We start from the raw sequence: 16,124 nt of genomic DNA on the forward strand, positions 1-16,124 counted from the left end.
TTCTTCATCTATGGTAACTGACCAACTTTGGTAGAGACTGCCGACCTCTTAGTCTCCATAGTAGTGTTATAATCTCGGCAAACTCCCAGTCAACCAGGTGCCCGAGTATTCCACGTCATGCGGAAGACGGTACGCTACCGTAACAGTGTTTTTCTCTTTTGCGATCAATGAGTACCTGGTTCACAGTGCTGACAACACGGACGACAGCTCAATATATGGTAACCCAGGGAGCACATGATGGGCTTGTAGACGCCTATATAATGTCTAAACATAGAAAAAAAGGGACCACTAAAGGATGCGTAGGTATACACCAGGTGGCAAATATCCGTCAAATAGCCTTCCTCTAGCTGTGCGAACGTAGCGCTACCTGGCCGTCTAGATTTAGACTTCCAGACGTGTATGTCCAGACCTAGGTATTACACATAAAGCCGAACGCTAGACTAATTTTATCCCTCAGTTCAGGCAATAGGTCTAGGATTATACCTTTCTTGTGTCTTACTTTTGTACCACCCTTAGGAGTAAACCCGTTACCTTGGAAACGACAGACCCTATGCATTGCTTCTTGTGCTACAAGAACGTGTATTTCAATCAGAGGACTAAAACTATTAAACTACATTTCACAGCGCACTCCAGCCGCACTCAGCGCAGTGAGCTGTCAATGTTGGATTTCTTCTGTGCACTCTGATCCATATCATTCGAAGCTATTGAGGTCAACGTAGTTCCAGTTCGCCGCTCCAAGCTTCGCAGACGTTGAAGTTCCAAGGATGCACGGCGCGGAGAAAGAGCTTGCACTGAAGTCTTGAAAGGCCTGATACAAAATAACATTGTCATGTAAATATGTATCCTCAAAGGGCTGTAGTGATAAACACGCATTTTCCGTATCTTGTTAAAGACACTACCAGACACTATACACGTCTTGAAGTGCAGTCCTTAAACTGGAAAATAGCTATATATACTCTAAAAGTGCAAGAGCCTGAGCATGGGCACAAACGGAAGGACGACACCAACACGTGCATTGGGATTCGAATCCACACCCTCTGATCAGAGGATGATCTGGGCCATTTGCACTAACCACTTGGGAATACCCTCAGGCTGAGGGCACTCACGCGTCGATTTCTCCTCCCGAAAGAATTCCCTCAAACTGGTTTGCACGAAATGCTCGTGAAGAGATTCCTACGTGAGAACTCCCTCCGAGGGAAAACTCCTCCATTACCCAATTTTCTTCGTTGCCATCCGGGTTGCGGAGATGCCACTCCGAAGTTGGAATGATTCCGGAATCATTCCAAATTTATCAGAGCCTGGAATGGAATCGGAATCGAACAGCAGAAACTGTCCTAAGAATGTAATGACAATGGAATTAGGCATTTTTTCGCAGGAATGGAATTGGAATGGAATGGAATGGTCTGGGTGCTCCGGTGGTAGTTTTGATTTCAGCCTACTACTTTCTGCCCTCGCGCCCTTTGCACACACGCACCGCACCTGCACACATATAATATAGTTGAACATAGTATAATAGTATACTATAGTTAATGAATAGTATAATATAGTTGAATATAGTTAGCACAAAAATATAGTTGAATATTCGTCATGCAGAAACGGGGTTTCCTTTCTCCTTCATTTGGGAAATAATACAGGGAAACTCTTCGCTCTCCCAGTTTTTATTTATCACATCACCATCACCGCGGTATCTTCGCATATTATGACAGCACAGCAAAGTTGGTTATCAGGCACCTCTTTCAGCACCTCATCTTTGTGAACACACGATATCCGTGATCGGCAAGATTGCTCACGTGGCCGAATTAGAAAAAAATTTTTATCATCACAATTAGTAGCGTATCGATGTTGTTTTGATGTTGGCAACCTCACCACACCTTGTCATTGTGCTTTTTCCGTGCTGGGTAATGCCAAACTCTTCTAACACTGCTGGGCTAGCCAGTACCAGTTACCAGTCCTTCTTTCCTTTCTTTCTTTTCTTTTTTATTCATGGAATTAAACGAATGGAATGGGATTGTCGAGCCATTCCAGGAGTAGGAATGGACCACACCTTTCCATTTCGAGGAATTGAAAGGAGTGGAATAATCACTAATCTCCATTCCTCGGAACTGAATTGGAATGAAATGGGTGACCTCATTTCGCAACCCTGGTTGCCACGGCGACACCTGACAAGACGTGTTCGTTCCCTCCTTGTGTTCGTCAGTTAATAGCCAATCACATTCGCCACAGAGGACGCTGAGATGGCACGAAAACGAGGAGGGATTTCCCTCCATGTGGTCTGCGACCGCCACTCCTAGCACTGTAGCTACGGATATAACAATTTGGGGGATTTCTCTGTGTTGAAGAGGTCCGCGAGGTTCTGAGCGTATAGCTGACGACTTTTAATTTGTTTTACATATTCAATTTTATCAATTCAGCTGGTGGACCAGGTTCATGGAGAACACTGGCGTAGCGCAAAAGAGGGGGGGGGGTTCAAACCCCTCCGGATAGCGTACCTTTGTTAGTGCATTTGGGAGAGGGAAGCGAGTGCGAAATCCTCCTCCCCCATGTAAAGTTCCCATCGAACCCCTTCCGAAATATTTTTCTGGCTACAGCTTGAACTCGGGCAGCAAACAAAACAAGGACGACACAGACGACAGCTCGAACCAGCAAAATGATTTATTCAATTAAAGGTACTGTAAAGCAGTAGACAAGCATGATATGCCGGAGATGTGACTAGAGACTTTGTTGCTTCGAAATACCATATGCGGACCCATACGACCGACAACGCGTTATAAATATTTTTAATTTGCCATGAAAGATGCGGCGTAGTGGAGCGGTGCGACGCCTGGTGTCAAACAACCCCCTGTACAGCGGGCAACACTGAAAATTGGTATTACACACTATGACATCGGAACTTCGTTATTTTAGTAATCATATTATTAGTTTTCCTGTTTACCTATGCATTCTGAAACCCCTGCTAACAGTTTAACCTGTTAACCCCTGTTTTTGCGAAGTAACCCAGTGCTGGCCGCTGTTCGATGGGGGCTCTCTCTACTTCTCTGCTGCGCCTGCGCGCTCCTTTTGTTCGCGACCTCTTTCGAACGAACAAACTTTCTCTGTGAACCTCTGTGAACAAACAAGTCCCGACGCTGTCTGGCTTCTTGAACGTCTGACACATTTTTTTCAACGGCTCAGCATTTCATTTCAGTTCGCTTATCCGTTTATCCTCAGATATGGATCGTTGTGTGGATTGCAGGGGCGGATTTTATGGTGGATTGTGGTGGATTGTTATGTCGGGCCCAGTGTGTTACGCATGCAATGTTGTTGCCGCCGTATGTGTCAGAAGTACGGATTCATTTCGAATACCTAGTACAGTGTTGTCCGTAACCTTTAATTGTAATTTTCTAATTAACTGCACCGTCGATTGGAATGAAACTTGCACAATTTTTGTCCTGGTAGCTTGGATTATCGAATAGCCACACTAAATGACATTTGATCGGTGCTGCTTTACAGTACCTTTAAGCAAATAGATTAATTGCATCAGTTAATTAATTTAACCGCACCCCAACCGTAACGAAAACCTTACACGAAATTTCTTAATAGCCACAGAAACGATCAGAAAGACAAACTCTACGTCACGAAGACGAAAAGTCCAAACTGGGTTGGTGCACGCGGTGGATGCGCGGAAAAATGCATAGGTATGGCTCTCCAAGATAGTGAGCTAAAAAGTTAGGAAGATGGGCTCGTGACTTATCTAGCATTACATGCATTGCAAGAAATCATCCAAAGTGTCAACGCAGAAAATCACGGTAACGCTGAACGCATTTAAGCACCACCACAGATCATGTCAAGAAGTGAAAAATTGGGACAATATGTCGACAAAAATGCAGTGACAGTAGTAAAAAAACGAAAAGAAAGAAAGAATAATAATGAATGAATGGATAAATAAGAAGACACGCGAACGACCGATAAGTGCATAGATGGCAATGTGGGTTGCATTCTATCCCGATCTCGTTTGCAGCGTACAGTTACGTTGCTGCAGCACTGGAAGGCAAAATGAGGCTGCGCCCTGCTGCAATGATGTGAAGAATATCATTGTCTTCATCTATGTGTCGCATCGCGAGGTCGGGATGTCTTGTCGCATGCCATTTGTGCATCGCCATTTCAATTCGATGGCGTCCAAAATCGTGTCGCATTGACGCATCGCCATTGTCGCATCGCCATTTCAACTCACTCTCATTTCCTCTCCAACAGGGCCAAGTCATACAATCCACTAGACGGCATAGGTCCAAGGAGGTGCGATAATTCGATACGATGCCGCTCTGTCGCATTCATGTATAACCGCGGCCTGTGGAACTAAGGTTAGACGCTCTCATCTTACTCTACACAACGGCATGCTTCGTTTGTCAAAATCTGTTACCTTTGTTGAGTTATAAGTGTCCCAAATCCGACATGTTTCCGCTATGGTCGACTTTTCGGGTATGCGAACTTAAAGGCTTATTCACGCGACTAAAGAAGAACCACCTGTGTTTGATGGTAGGTGAACTATGTCAAGTAGTAGTTGGAGGAGTGATTACCATTACCTACGTGGATAGGGCAAATATTTGGTGTCCACGCAGTACAGTGCTTCTAAAGGGCGAGACGTGCGTACGATGAAAAGCGCCACGAGTCGTTAGACGCCTCACAACGCAAAGCATCCCGGACGCATTATGGAGAAAGAGGCCATCGCAGCCAGGGGGGTCGGACTCGCTCAAGGAAGCGCGACCACAAGGGAGCTGCCATCCGTTGGTCATGGAAGGCGTTTCGTCGGCTTCTTCATTCCGCTAAACTTGGCGTGCTCGTTTTCCTAAATTCATCCCTTGCTATCTAAATTCGCCGTAGTATGTGCGTATCTCATATGTATTTGTTAAACAAATAAGCAGTGAATATTTTCCCACTACATCACTTGCTTGTGTGCTGTGGTTCGTTCGTGACTTTATTATCACGAAACTTGACAGACAAGAACATGGAGTGGCGGGTGGTTTCGTTTTTGCCATTTCCGGTTCTGGTTGGTTCGCAGAGCAGCACGAAAATGACTGTTTACTGTGTACTTTCTTTGTGTATCTTTCGATTACTGTTGTCTTCGGAAATACATGCCTACATCGGTTACGATGGGTAACGATTTATTGATTTCGCTCGCAAAACATACAAACGCCACTTCAACACGTCATAGGCGGTAAACATCTTTATCCGTGTCGGTGGAAAGCAAAGGATTGGTGGTGTCGCAGGCAATCTCACAGATAAAATATGATTCACGTTTGATATGACAACGTTTACCATATGTTTACATGTCATCATCACTTATCCTTCATTTATTGTTGTTGTTGTTCCCGTGTGATTCCGATAGCACTACTCAATTCTGCACGTATCCAAAAGGTTCGTACATACTGAACGCAAGAAAGGCTGGTTTAAGCCTGGTTTAGAGTCCGACGGAGCGGGGCGTAACGACGCGCAGCGCACCCCCGCGCATCGCGAGCCGTCGCCGGTGAGTTCATAGTTCGACGACACTCGGCGAAGCGCGGCGCGGCGGCAACGCGCGACTACGTCAGCCGCCGTCAGGGAAGTAGAGCAATGCTTTACATCTGGAGGTGGCCAGCGAGCTGTGCGCGGCGTGAGCTCCGGTGGACTCGCATTTCCCAACAGGGCGTCGCCCACTTTTGATCGGACCTGTTAAGGAACATCCGTGCCTATGCAGGGTGTCTTTTTTAATACAGATTTTTCATTAAAAACTATAAGGGCTATATACATGCTGTTTTCATTTCTATCACCTGTGGGCCGGCAGACGTTCTTGGCCATATGTTGCTCAACCGTCAAATGACTAATTACCTAAAAATCGTTAATTAACTTGTTAATTATAAAAGCTACGAAGTTGTCTCAATGAGAACAGCTGTTCGTTTCAGTGACCTGATATCGTAGCCGTTTTCAGAACAAAAATCCGTTCGGTAGATCGTCCGCAAAAAAATCGTGAAGGAACACTTTTTTTCTTTATTTTCTTCATTGCGCATCTTGGAAGACCCGTCTTTACTTCACCCCCAATCTGAGAGGGTGAAAGAGCACACTGTGGCCTCTTGCGTCCTGGAAAGAGATTAAAAGAAAACAGGAAATGCAACCCAAGATAAGGGCAGTTCTGATAGCGTCACCCGATACATGTGTTTTTGTTTTGTATCCGCAAGTTAAAGCTAATCTCTGACGCATGATCGGCATGAGGCAGCACTAACTGCGTTTATATGGGCCCGAACGTCGACTGAAGTCCCCAGTCGACTGATCGGGAGCGTCGACCATCCACGGTTTACATGGCAACTAGATAAGGCGCCTTAGTGGTCCCGAAATTCATTCGACCTTACTCGCCAGCAGCAGCGCCGCCACGTCGTTAAAATGTTAGTAAATATATTGTATTTTCGCAGTATATTTATTTACGAAGTGTCTTATAACGCATTTTACAGGCTTTCCGCGGAATCTCCCCTGCCATTTTTCGTTCCACAGTCTGAAACATAGCTTGGCTCCGCTGCCCCTTCGAATCCAGCTGCGATGCGATGTCTAATTCCCGAATAATGGACAACATTGATTTAGTGCTTTCGTCGATCCATACGCATCGCGAAGGGGTAGCGGGAACATCGCTTGCTTCCGTCGCCATGATTGCTTTCCTCCGCGAATCCGGAATTTCGCGGGCAATATGGGAAGGGCTCGCTGATGACGTAACGGACACCGATCGCCAGGTCGACTGAACCGGTTTACATGGCAAAGGGAAGTCGACCATTGTCGGCTGAACTACCCCGTCCTAGCGACCTCCCTCCTCTGCGTCGACCTCCCTTTTCAGTCGACGTAGGCCGGTTTACATGAAGAACGGAGGTCGACCTATCTGGCTAGGTCGACCTATGTCGCCTTCATGTAAACGCGCGTACGGTGGCGGCATCTTCGACGCATGAGGCTCCGTCCCCCCTCTCACATTAGGGGTGAAGGAAAGACTCGTCTCCGAAGATGCGCAATAAACATAAAGAAAAAAAGGTGTACCTTCACGATTTTTTTGCGGACGATCTACCGAACGGATTTTTGTTCTGGAAAGGCTACGATATCAGGTCACCGAAAGGAACAGATGTTCTCATTGGGACAACTTCGTAGCTTTTATAATTAACAAGTTAATTAACGATTTTTAGGTAATTAGTCATTTGACGGATGGGCCACTTATGGCCAAGAACGTCCGCCGGACCAGAGATGATAGAAGTGAAAGCAGCATGTCTATGGCCCTTATAGTTTTTTTATAAAAAATCTGTATCGTAAAAAAGACACCCTGTATAATACACGACGGATTGACTATATAGACAAGCAAAAGAAGGAGAACAGCTGGGAAGACGTGCGGCTTTCTTCTTCAATTCAGTGTCCATGTTAGGGGGCACCAACCGTATTACAGTATAAAACACAACAGTGCCATAAAACGTAACATAACATATAAAAACATAACATAAGTGCCAACCATGAGGAACACGGATTGTCTTTAGCCGGATTCCAGCACGTGGGTACAGCCGCCAGATACGCTTTCCCACTACGAAATGCGAAAATTTCCGGTAGTGGTTTCGTTGCGCTGCCCCGAATGGCGTCAGACTATCATCTCGGTAGGATGAAGAAGCGTGGCGTAGCGAACTGGCTGTCGGCGCGGAACGCGGGCGGCGACGGGTGAAGTCTACGTCGGACTTTGAACCAGCCTTTAAGGTTCATTCCCACATGCGTTTCAAAAAGAACCGGCCTCGGTGGCTCAGTCGGTAGCGTGTTCGCCTTCTGATCCCGAGATCGCGGGTTCGAACCCGGCCGAGGACGCCAGCAACTTCGTGGCAGGGTACAAGTTGCTTAGACACGCCGTCTTCCGCGAGGGACGTTAAATACGGGGTGCCGTGTGATGAGCTTTCATCGCACGTTAAAGAACCCTCAGGTGGGCAAAAGCAATCCACAGACCGACCGCTGTGGCGTCGCTCATGATCTCAGTTGTCTCGCGACGTAAACCCTTATTTATTTATTTAGTTTCAAAAAGCGGCGCCGCGAGGGCCCTGTCACAAGTCAAACCGGGACTTTCTGCCTCCTGGGTGTACAAAGGGCTCGCGCTACTTGTTTTTCGTCATTTTCACACACGACAGGCCTCCGCGTTCACCACGTGGTGGTCCAAAGTTTATGCAAAACAGAAGACACGTGCTGGACAAGATGGCCGACAACGAGGTGAGCGCGCGCATCGAACAGCGAATTGTCATGAAGTTTCTCGTGAATGAAGGCGTAAAGTCATCTGAAATTCACAGAAGACTTCAGGCGCAGTATGGCCACGATACCCTTAGCCGCAGCAAAGCGTTTGAGTGGTGCAAACGGTTCGTTGTTGTTGTTGCTACGTCAAGATCGCACCGACACTTCGAGCTCTCTTCCTCCACATTTACATGGTGAAGCATGTTATTTATTTTACCATTATTGCGAAGCATTTCTGCTGGAATCATCACTCGTTGTAACGACAGACGTAACGCAATATAACACGGATGCAGAGAAAGAACGGCAGAAAAAGCGAGACACATGTTTACCTACCGACGACCAACACACGGTCACACACCAGTCGTATTTATTTTCGTCGATTCCGTGGTTTGCGCAAATTCCCAGCTCATCGTTGACAGCTCAGACAACAAAACCACCACCACATCATCATCCCATTTATGTGTGTGTGTGTGTGTGTGTGTGTCAGACCACAGACAACTATTGGTGACAAAAAATTTACTCACACGGTAGCACCAAACACAGACACAAATGACAAAAGGTCCCAGCGCGGTATCGGGAGGACCCCTCCGAGCGCTCCGATTGGCTGGATGAAAAAGCGTTTGTGGAACAGTGCTGCGGAGATGCAGCACGCACGGAGCGGTTCTCGAAAACCGTCTGGAAACGCCGCGCGACAGCTTGCTTGCGGTCTCAGAGCGCGCGGCGCCGCCTCAAGAAACGCATGTGTGAATCCAGCTTTACACTGCTTGCCTCGCTTCCTTCGCTGGACGTCGTTCCCTCCTTCACATGCCTCCATCGGCCCGTTTCCCCGTTTGTTATCCCACGTAACTGTGCAGGGTTGGCAACCAAAGGAGCAACTCCGCTGGAGTGGAGTTGCGGCTTGAGGCAGAAATTCGTCCACTAACACTGTCCATGACCAACGGATGGCTGCTCCCGGGCGGTCACGCTCGGGGATAGGATAGTCCCATTGATGGCGCGCCAGGTACGTTCACAAGAGTCTTCCTATATTAATTCTATGGTCGCAGCAGCTCTCGCCAAACATGTCATGGTGCGACAAAACTGCTTGGATTTCTCCGCGCCTTTCGACGGGTTGTCGTGAGGAGGTGGTGAGGTCAAGATAAAGCAACCAACGATGCTGCCTATCTCGTAGACGTGATGGGTCCGAGAAGAAAATGGCGGACAGTGTACGTTCAGAGTACAACGAGTGGCTGATTTAGTCGTGTTGCGTAGTGAAGAAGAAACGAAATAAGGAACGAATTGTTCTCGCTTACTATATTCGATAATATCAGCAAATTTAGCTACGGAAAATAAAGTGCAAGCGAGTGAAAGTGCACCTCTGGCCACAGTGTTCTAACAAAGTGGTATCCCATAGTGATATGTCGTAGGGATGTCGCCGTCAATAAATCTGCGAATGCAGCGTTCGGTCAGTCGTGAGGTGAAACTGCGCGACTCGTCGCACGACGTGTCGTGTATTGTCGTGCCGTATGTCTCGCCCTTAAGCCACACCAAGCCACTAATCTACACGACTTCGAAGACACCAACCCCGAGTGTTAGCAATGTAGTACCATGAAAAATCGTTAAATACGTGGCGTATAAGCTCTCCATCCCGGGAGCATGCATGCATATGCACATTCTCATAGGAAGCATATATATAGGTATATATCATATACACATCTGAAATGATGGTTAAAGGACAACGGAAACGAAATTTGTCCATTGCAAAAAGAGGACCGAACAAGGTGTAAATATTATGTAAAATTATGGTGCCACTAGTATTTTGCAAGTACGCTGTGCGGATGGCCATATTTCTGACGATTACGAGAGCGCTGGGCAGCCCACTCGACACGATCGCCCATGGAGCGCGCCAAGCATTGCGGGAAAATCTGAGGAGCGCGTGACGTCAAATATCTCTCGCGCTCCATGTGCGGCTGCCCGGTACAAACACGGCGAATTCTGAATAACGCCTGAAGATGTTTGATTCGGAGATCTCGTGGAAGTCTGAAGGCGATATATCCTATGAGAGATGGGTTCGTACATGCTTCTTCGTCTTCGTTCTTTCCCCGTAGCAGGAATTAGACGTACGCCGAAACCCCAAATGAAATGAAGCGAAATGAAAGTCAGGAACTCCAACAGGAGAGCCAACGTGCGTCACTTCCGTGGTCTGCTACGGCGGCGCGGCGACGCTCACCAGGGGCTCAGAGTGCTCCACGGCCGAATTTTATATCGCGATTGTGGCGGCGTTTCAACTAATATACGCAAATCTAAGTCGAATTCCGGATTGTTTTGGTACACATCGCAATATGAGGCAAATAGCTTTGCAGCCTATTTTCGTTTCCGTCGTCCTTTTTAAGAAGCAAGCGACTACCCATGTATAGCCACAGGTACCCATGATAGCGAAACCCAGCGACGAGGACGAGGAGGAGCAAGGTTGTGTCTGTATGTCCCTCCTTTGCCGCTCCCTTCGGGGTTTCGCTATCATGGAAGAGTGCATCGCCGAGCGTCGGACAACGTTTCGGGTTCGCCCGTAGTGACTCAATTTAGCTACACTAAAGGTGACGGGGGCAATTCTAGGAAGCAATAATGCCATCTGCAAGCCAGACTTGGTTGCTCACAAGGCGGTGGTGGCCTGGAACTGACCCCCTTCCCTTCTTGAAATGTAATATATGAGTTGCGGCTTCTCCCTATTGTTTATTGCAAACCCTTGGAGCGCTCAAGCGAGATAAGGGAACGCTGGAATATATCATACGCTGCAAGTGCATATCTCACCCAAATATATCTTCGATGTCGGAAAAATGGTCAGGAAGAGCTCTATGCAGCGTTTCCGGGAGGCGGAGCTGCATGATGCCTCCAATTATGCAGAGCAGAGAAAACATGGGAAGAAGACCTCCCGATATCGACGACAAGTAAGCCTGTAAGTGGGATAAAACGCATCACATTCAGAACTATACAGATCTAAATGGGGCGCGCCTATAAAATAGTGGTAAACCCCAACCTGACACTATACGTTAAACCTCATTGTCAATGCACCATGGTAAGGCATATTTCCGGGAATATCCCTGCGGGGGGAAGGGGAGGGGGTGCTGGGAAACTCCCTCGCGGAATGTTTATGGTCTTGATGTGTCGTGTGCGGACCCGCCATTTAAGCAAATACCCATGCACCGGGAAGCCATGGTTGTCACAGCCGGAGCTGTCTACTCTTATCACCTCACAAAAAAGAAATGGAGCCCACTTCCCAAGGGGCACCCCAAGAAGCACGCCCACATAGCACGCTTGGAAGCTTTTATCATATGGGGAGATATTAAAGAGGTTTAGAGAATCGTAAACGCGCCCCGGCTATGACTCCCTATACCGCAGAGTTACAGAGAAGCCAAACTTCCCCCACTACCCCACGCGTTCCTATGGGAAGCCAGCGGCCAACTGTGGGGCAGCCATACCGAGGTCTTCTTCGTGGTTTGCTGTGTGCTTTCAGAGCATTTGCGCTAGGCTTGACGAGATATAGACCTGATGTTGGCAACCGTACCGTCATCGCTTCAGTGGAGGAATCGTCGAAATTGTATAGCGTCCATCGCTGATTGGTGGTGCTTTGTGATTGTGCATTAATTTAATTGCGCGGGTAGTTGTATTCGTTTTGCCACGACATGCCGCAGGTATGGTGCTTTAGCTATCTGATCTACCCCTCAAGACAGCCTGTCCCACGCCTACACCAACATACTTTCGTAGCAGTACTTTTGTCAAGCACATCATATGTTCAGGGTTCCCAGAGAAGTGCAATATCTGCAGGGTGGCAGTGTAATATATCTCAGTGAAGTACCTGAATGCATGCAAAGTAATGTGGCGCGCGGAAGCTTTCTCTACTGCCTTTTTGTTTCAAGCCTGAAAATATGTTCACCAGAAAGAATCACATTTTGCGCAAACATAGATGGGTAGATTGGACGTCCGTTTTTATGTATATATAGGGTGTCCCAGCTAAATGCATTATAGGATAGGCTCAAGTGCACTCCTTAGGAGGGCATTAGCAAACCCCTAAGGCAATGTCTTAATTACTTTCAATAATTAACTTTTTAATTATAAAAGCTACGAAGTTGTTCCAATGACAACATCGGATCTCTTCGGTCACCTGATACCGGAGCCGTTTTCAGAACAAAAATCCGTTCCATAGATCGTCCGCAAGAAATTCGTGAAGGAATATCTCTCACATCGGGAGTGAAGGGAAGACGCATCTCTGGAAATACGCAATGAACAAAATAAAGAAAAAATGGTGTTCCTTCAGGAATTTTTTGCGGACGACCTATCGAACGGATTTTTGTTCTGAAAACGGCTACAGTATCAGGTGACCGTAGGGTCTAGATGTTCTCCTTGGGAAAACTTCGTAGCTTTTATAATTAAAACGTTAATTATTGAAACTTAATTAGGACATTGCATTGGGACTTTTCTGGTGCCCTCTTAAACTATAAGCTAAACTAAGCAATAAACTGTAAACTAAAACAACTACTACAGGGTGTTCAAAATTAAGCTTTCACTAGCACTTTATAAATAGGCGAACAAAAGAAAACTGGTGCTATTTTTTCTGTTCCTTGAGTAAGAAACAGGTGCTACGTAATTAGCAGCACCTGTTTCTTACACAAGTAGCGTAAAGTTATCATCCGGGTTCCTGTCATAGCTGTGTTTTCGTAGCGCTCGTGAAAGCTTAATTTTGAACACCCTGTATATACGTATACGGTAAGAGATGAAAAGTCGGATGGGCACGAAATGATATAAATACAAAATAAACGAGAAGTGGACAACAGAAGTAGGAGTATTAAGTAAAAAATGGTTTATTATGAATTCAACTAGTTGATTAAAAAGCGTTACGGGAAATTTAGATTCAGTCTACGTTGCGAAGGAGGCTGACGGAGGCGAAGCCTCCGCCGCAACGTAGACTGAATTTAAATTTCTCTTAGCGCTTTTTAATTAACTAGTTTTAATTAAATAGCCTGCGTACTGCTGATGATGGCCCAATAAGGCCGAAACAACTGTCCAGTACTGGCGTGGCGACGTTTGAGCACTTATGAACATATGCTGTGCGTGCAGCCAAAGAGTTCCGGCTATTTTTTCCCTAATATACTTCACTGGCTTTGCACTGGGCTTTTAGTGGTGAGTTGGCTTACCTTGACGGGAGGAATCGCGTGGCTACGTGACCTTCTGACGCCATCCGCTCAAACGTTGCCTGCCTGCGTACTGCCTGCAGCCAAAGAGCTCCGGCTATTTTTTTCTCTTATATATATATATGTGTGTGTGTGTGTGTGTTTGTAAGTCAAACGTCGCCATGCCAGTACTGGACAGCTGTTTCGGCCTTGGGCCTCATGAGCAGTACGCAGGCAGGCAACGTTTGAGCGGATGGCGTCAGAAGGTCACGTGGCACGTGATGCCTCCCGTCAAGGTGTTTTAAGACACCTCTGAATGCCCAGTGCAAAGCCAGTCAAGTGTATAAGGGAAAAAAAATTAGCAGGAGCTCTTTGGCTGCACGTGTAGCATATGTTTGTAAGTCAAACGTCGCCATGCCAGTACTGGACAGCTGTTTCGGCCTTTCGGCCTTCTTGGGCCTCATCAGCAGTACGCAGGCAGGCAACGTTTGAGCGGATGGCGTCAGAAGGTCACGTGGCACGTGATGCCTCCCGTCAGGGTGTTTTAAGACACCTCTGAAAGCCCAGTGCAAAACCAGTCCCTTATATGCTTGACTGGCTTTGCACTGGGCTTTCAGAGGTGTTTTAAAACACCCTGACGGGAGGCATCACACCCTGACGGGAGGTGCCACGTGACCTTCTGACGCCATCCGCTCAAACGTTGCCTGCCTGCGTACTGCTGATGAGATCCAAGAAGGCCGAAACAGCTGTCCAGTACTGGAATGGCGACGTTTGACTTACAAACATATGCTATATGTGCAGCCAAAGATGCTAATTCTTTCTTCTGCTAATTGTTTTCCCTTATATATATATATATATATATATATATATAAGGGAAAAATATACAGTTTGATCGTGCACTCCCAGCCGAGGACAGCTCTTTCGCTGTACTTGGAGCTCGTCAGCCCGGCGCAGGGAAGTGACACTTGATCGGCACCCTCGGAGGGCACCCTCCTTCGCCTTCACGAGAGACACGTGAGGAGCGCCGCCACGCGCGTCACTATGTGACGTGAGTGGTAAGGACGCTCCTCGTTGGACCTGAGAGCAGATGATCGAGGTGAGCAACACCGCGCAGGCCGCCGGAGCGTCTGCTACCGCTTCGGAGACTGTAGGCGTTTTCTGGTTGCGTGATGTCCGAAACGGAGGATTTAAAGGCTATCAACGACACGACCTCGATTTTTTGGGACCGCTGACATCACGGAAAGAACGAGTGGTGCAGCACGAATCTAACAATGTGTTGTACAGCGATACCCCAGCGCTTCCCGACAGTGTGCAGCCTGGCTGACAGTTTTCACCGCACAGTTGGTTCAATGGCTAACAGGTGGCGCCACAATAGCGCTGTCATTGCTTTCTGCTACTGTGAGTTTTATGAGCAGCGAGTGCGTCCTGTGCCTTTTCCTTGTGTGGTACAGGTACTGTGTACTGTGCTGTCGCAACAGGAAGGTCTTCAGTGGCGCCATCGGGACGTGGCAGTTGGTGAGGACGTGCGTGCACGTGTGTGTACGTGTGGTAGTTGCATCGCCATGCCGATCGAGCGGGAGGGGGGGAGCGACTGTTCCATCGTTGACGTACGACAAAAACGCTCGGCGGAGATTGATGATCGCTCTCGCTGAAGTATAGAATGCAGATTCGAAGGTTTGTATCAGGGTTTTTGTCCTGACATTGAATTAATGCGAGCGTCTTGCTTCTTCCTGGCCCATTCGGCGGAACGTTGTGCAAGCGACAGTCAGGCGTTGCCTTTCGTATTCCCACAACCCTGACCTCCGCGCTGGTGAGCTATACGGCCACACACTTTACTGATGTAGGTAGGGACACGACAGATCAAACAGACTGTGAATTAGCGAATACATCGGAGAGACGTGCGGCAGCAAATGCCTCGGAAGTAATCTGGCTTTGAACGGAGCATTGGCCCGTACGTCGCTCCCCAGTTGTATCCGTACAATGAAAGATTGCACAGAAGCCACGGGTATTACTCTTGTGTTCGCAATCTTATTTTGTCGGGCTGCATATATGCTTTGTTTTTCACAAAACGTGATATAAATCATATAATGAATAGCAGTCAACAAGAAACAATACGCAATGTTCGTAGCAGACGGTTTTTTTTTCTACCAACGAATGAAGGGGCTCTCTACCACAACCGTCACACTAGTAGAGTGGGTGTGGTCTGCAGTTGGAGCGCTCCGACCTGTATCCACGGCAGCAGATTTTGGAAATTAGTTGCGCCGCGGTGAAACAACTTTGGACAGAAATATTTGTAGGAATGCTTTTCACATACTGCTTTACAAGATGACAGCAGTTTTTGGCCGTGTTGTATACCACTTTAATGCTCCTTTAAGCGCTCAAGGAAGGTATTGATTTCATTTGTGTTACACTTCCTTTTCTTTCTTATCCAAATTAATACATGCCAGTCCGTATGGGAGCGGCGAGCTTGTCAAGTCACATTTCTAACTTTTCCTCTCATTCTCCCTCCGCGGTTTATTCGTGGAAATAAACAAATACATATATAAATTTATTATTATTATTATTATTAATATTATTATTATTATTATTATTATTATTGTTATAATAATAATAAGAGGCTTGCTATGCGAGGCATGCCTTTGAGGTTTACGGATCTGTGTCGTCCCTAATTGTGGTCTGCTTCGGACATTTCTCGTTGTATACGGAAGCCCTGCTTCGCTTTTCGTCGATTCGAGCGGTATAAAT

At 47.1% G+C, this 16,124-nt stretch overlaps 1 protein-coding gene across 1 annotated transcript in view; it reads right to left on the reverse strand.

Moving 5' to 3' along the window:
- Positions 1-565: 565 nt before the first annotated feature.
- Positions 566-16,124, reverse strand: part of LOC135401539 (solute carrier family 22 member 3-like) — a 67,766-nt gene continuing 52,207 nt past the window's right edge. The window contains exons 9-10 of the mRNA XM_064634008.1: positions 11,023-11,165; positions 566-808 (exon numbers count right to left, since the gene is read on the reverse strand). Of these exons, the coding sequence (XP_064490078.1) occupies positions 640-808; positions 11,023-11,165 (312 nt within the window). The 3' untranslated portion in view covers positions 566-639. The remainder of the gene's footprint in view (positions 809-11,022; positions 11,166-16,124) is intronic.

The sequence above is a fragment of the Ornithodoros turicata genome, chromosome 1, assembly GCF_037126465.1.
Source record: "Ornithodoros turicata isolate Travis chromosome 1, ASM3712646v1, whole genome shotgun sequence".
Classification (NCBI taxonomy): Eukaryota; Metazoa; Arthropoda; class Arachnida; order Ixodida; family Argasidae; genus Ornithodoros; species Ornithodoros turicata.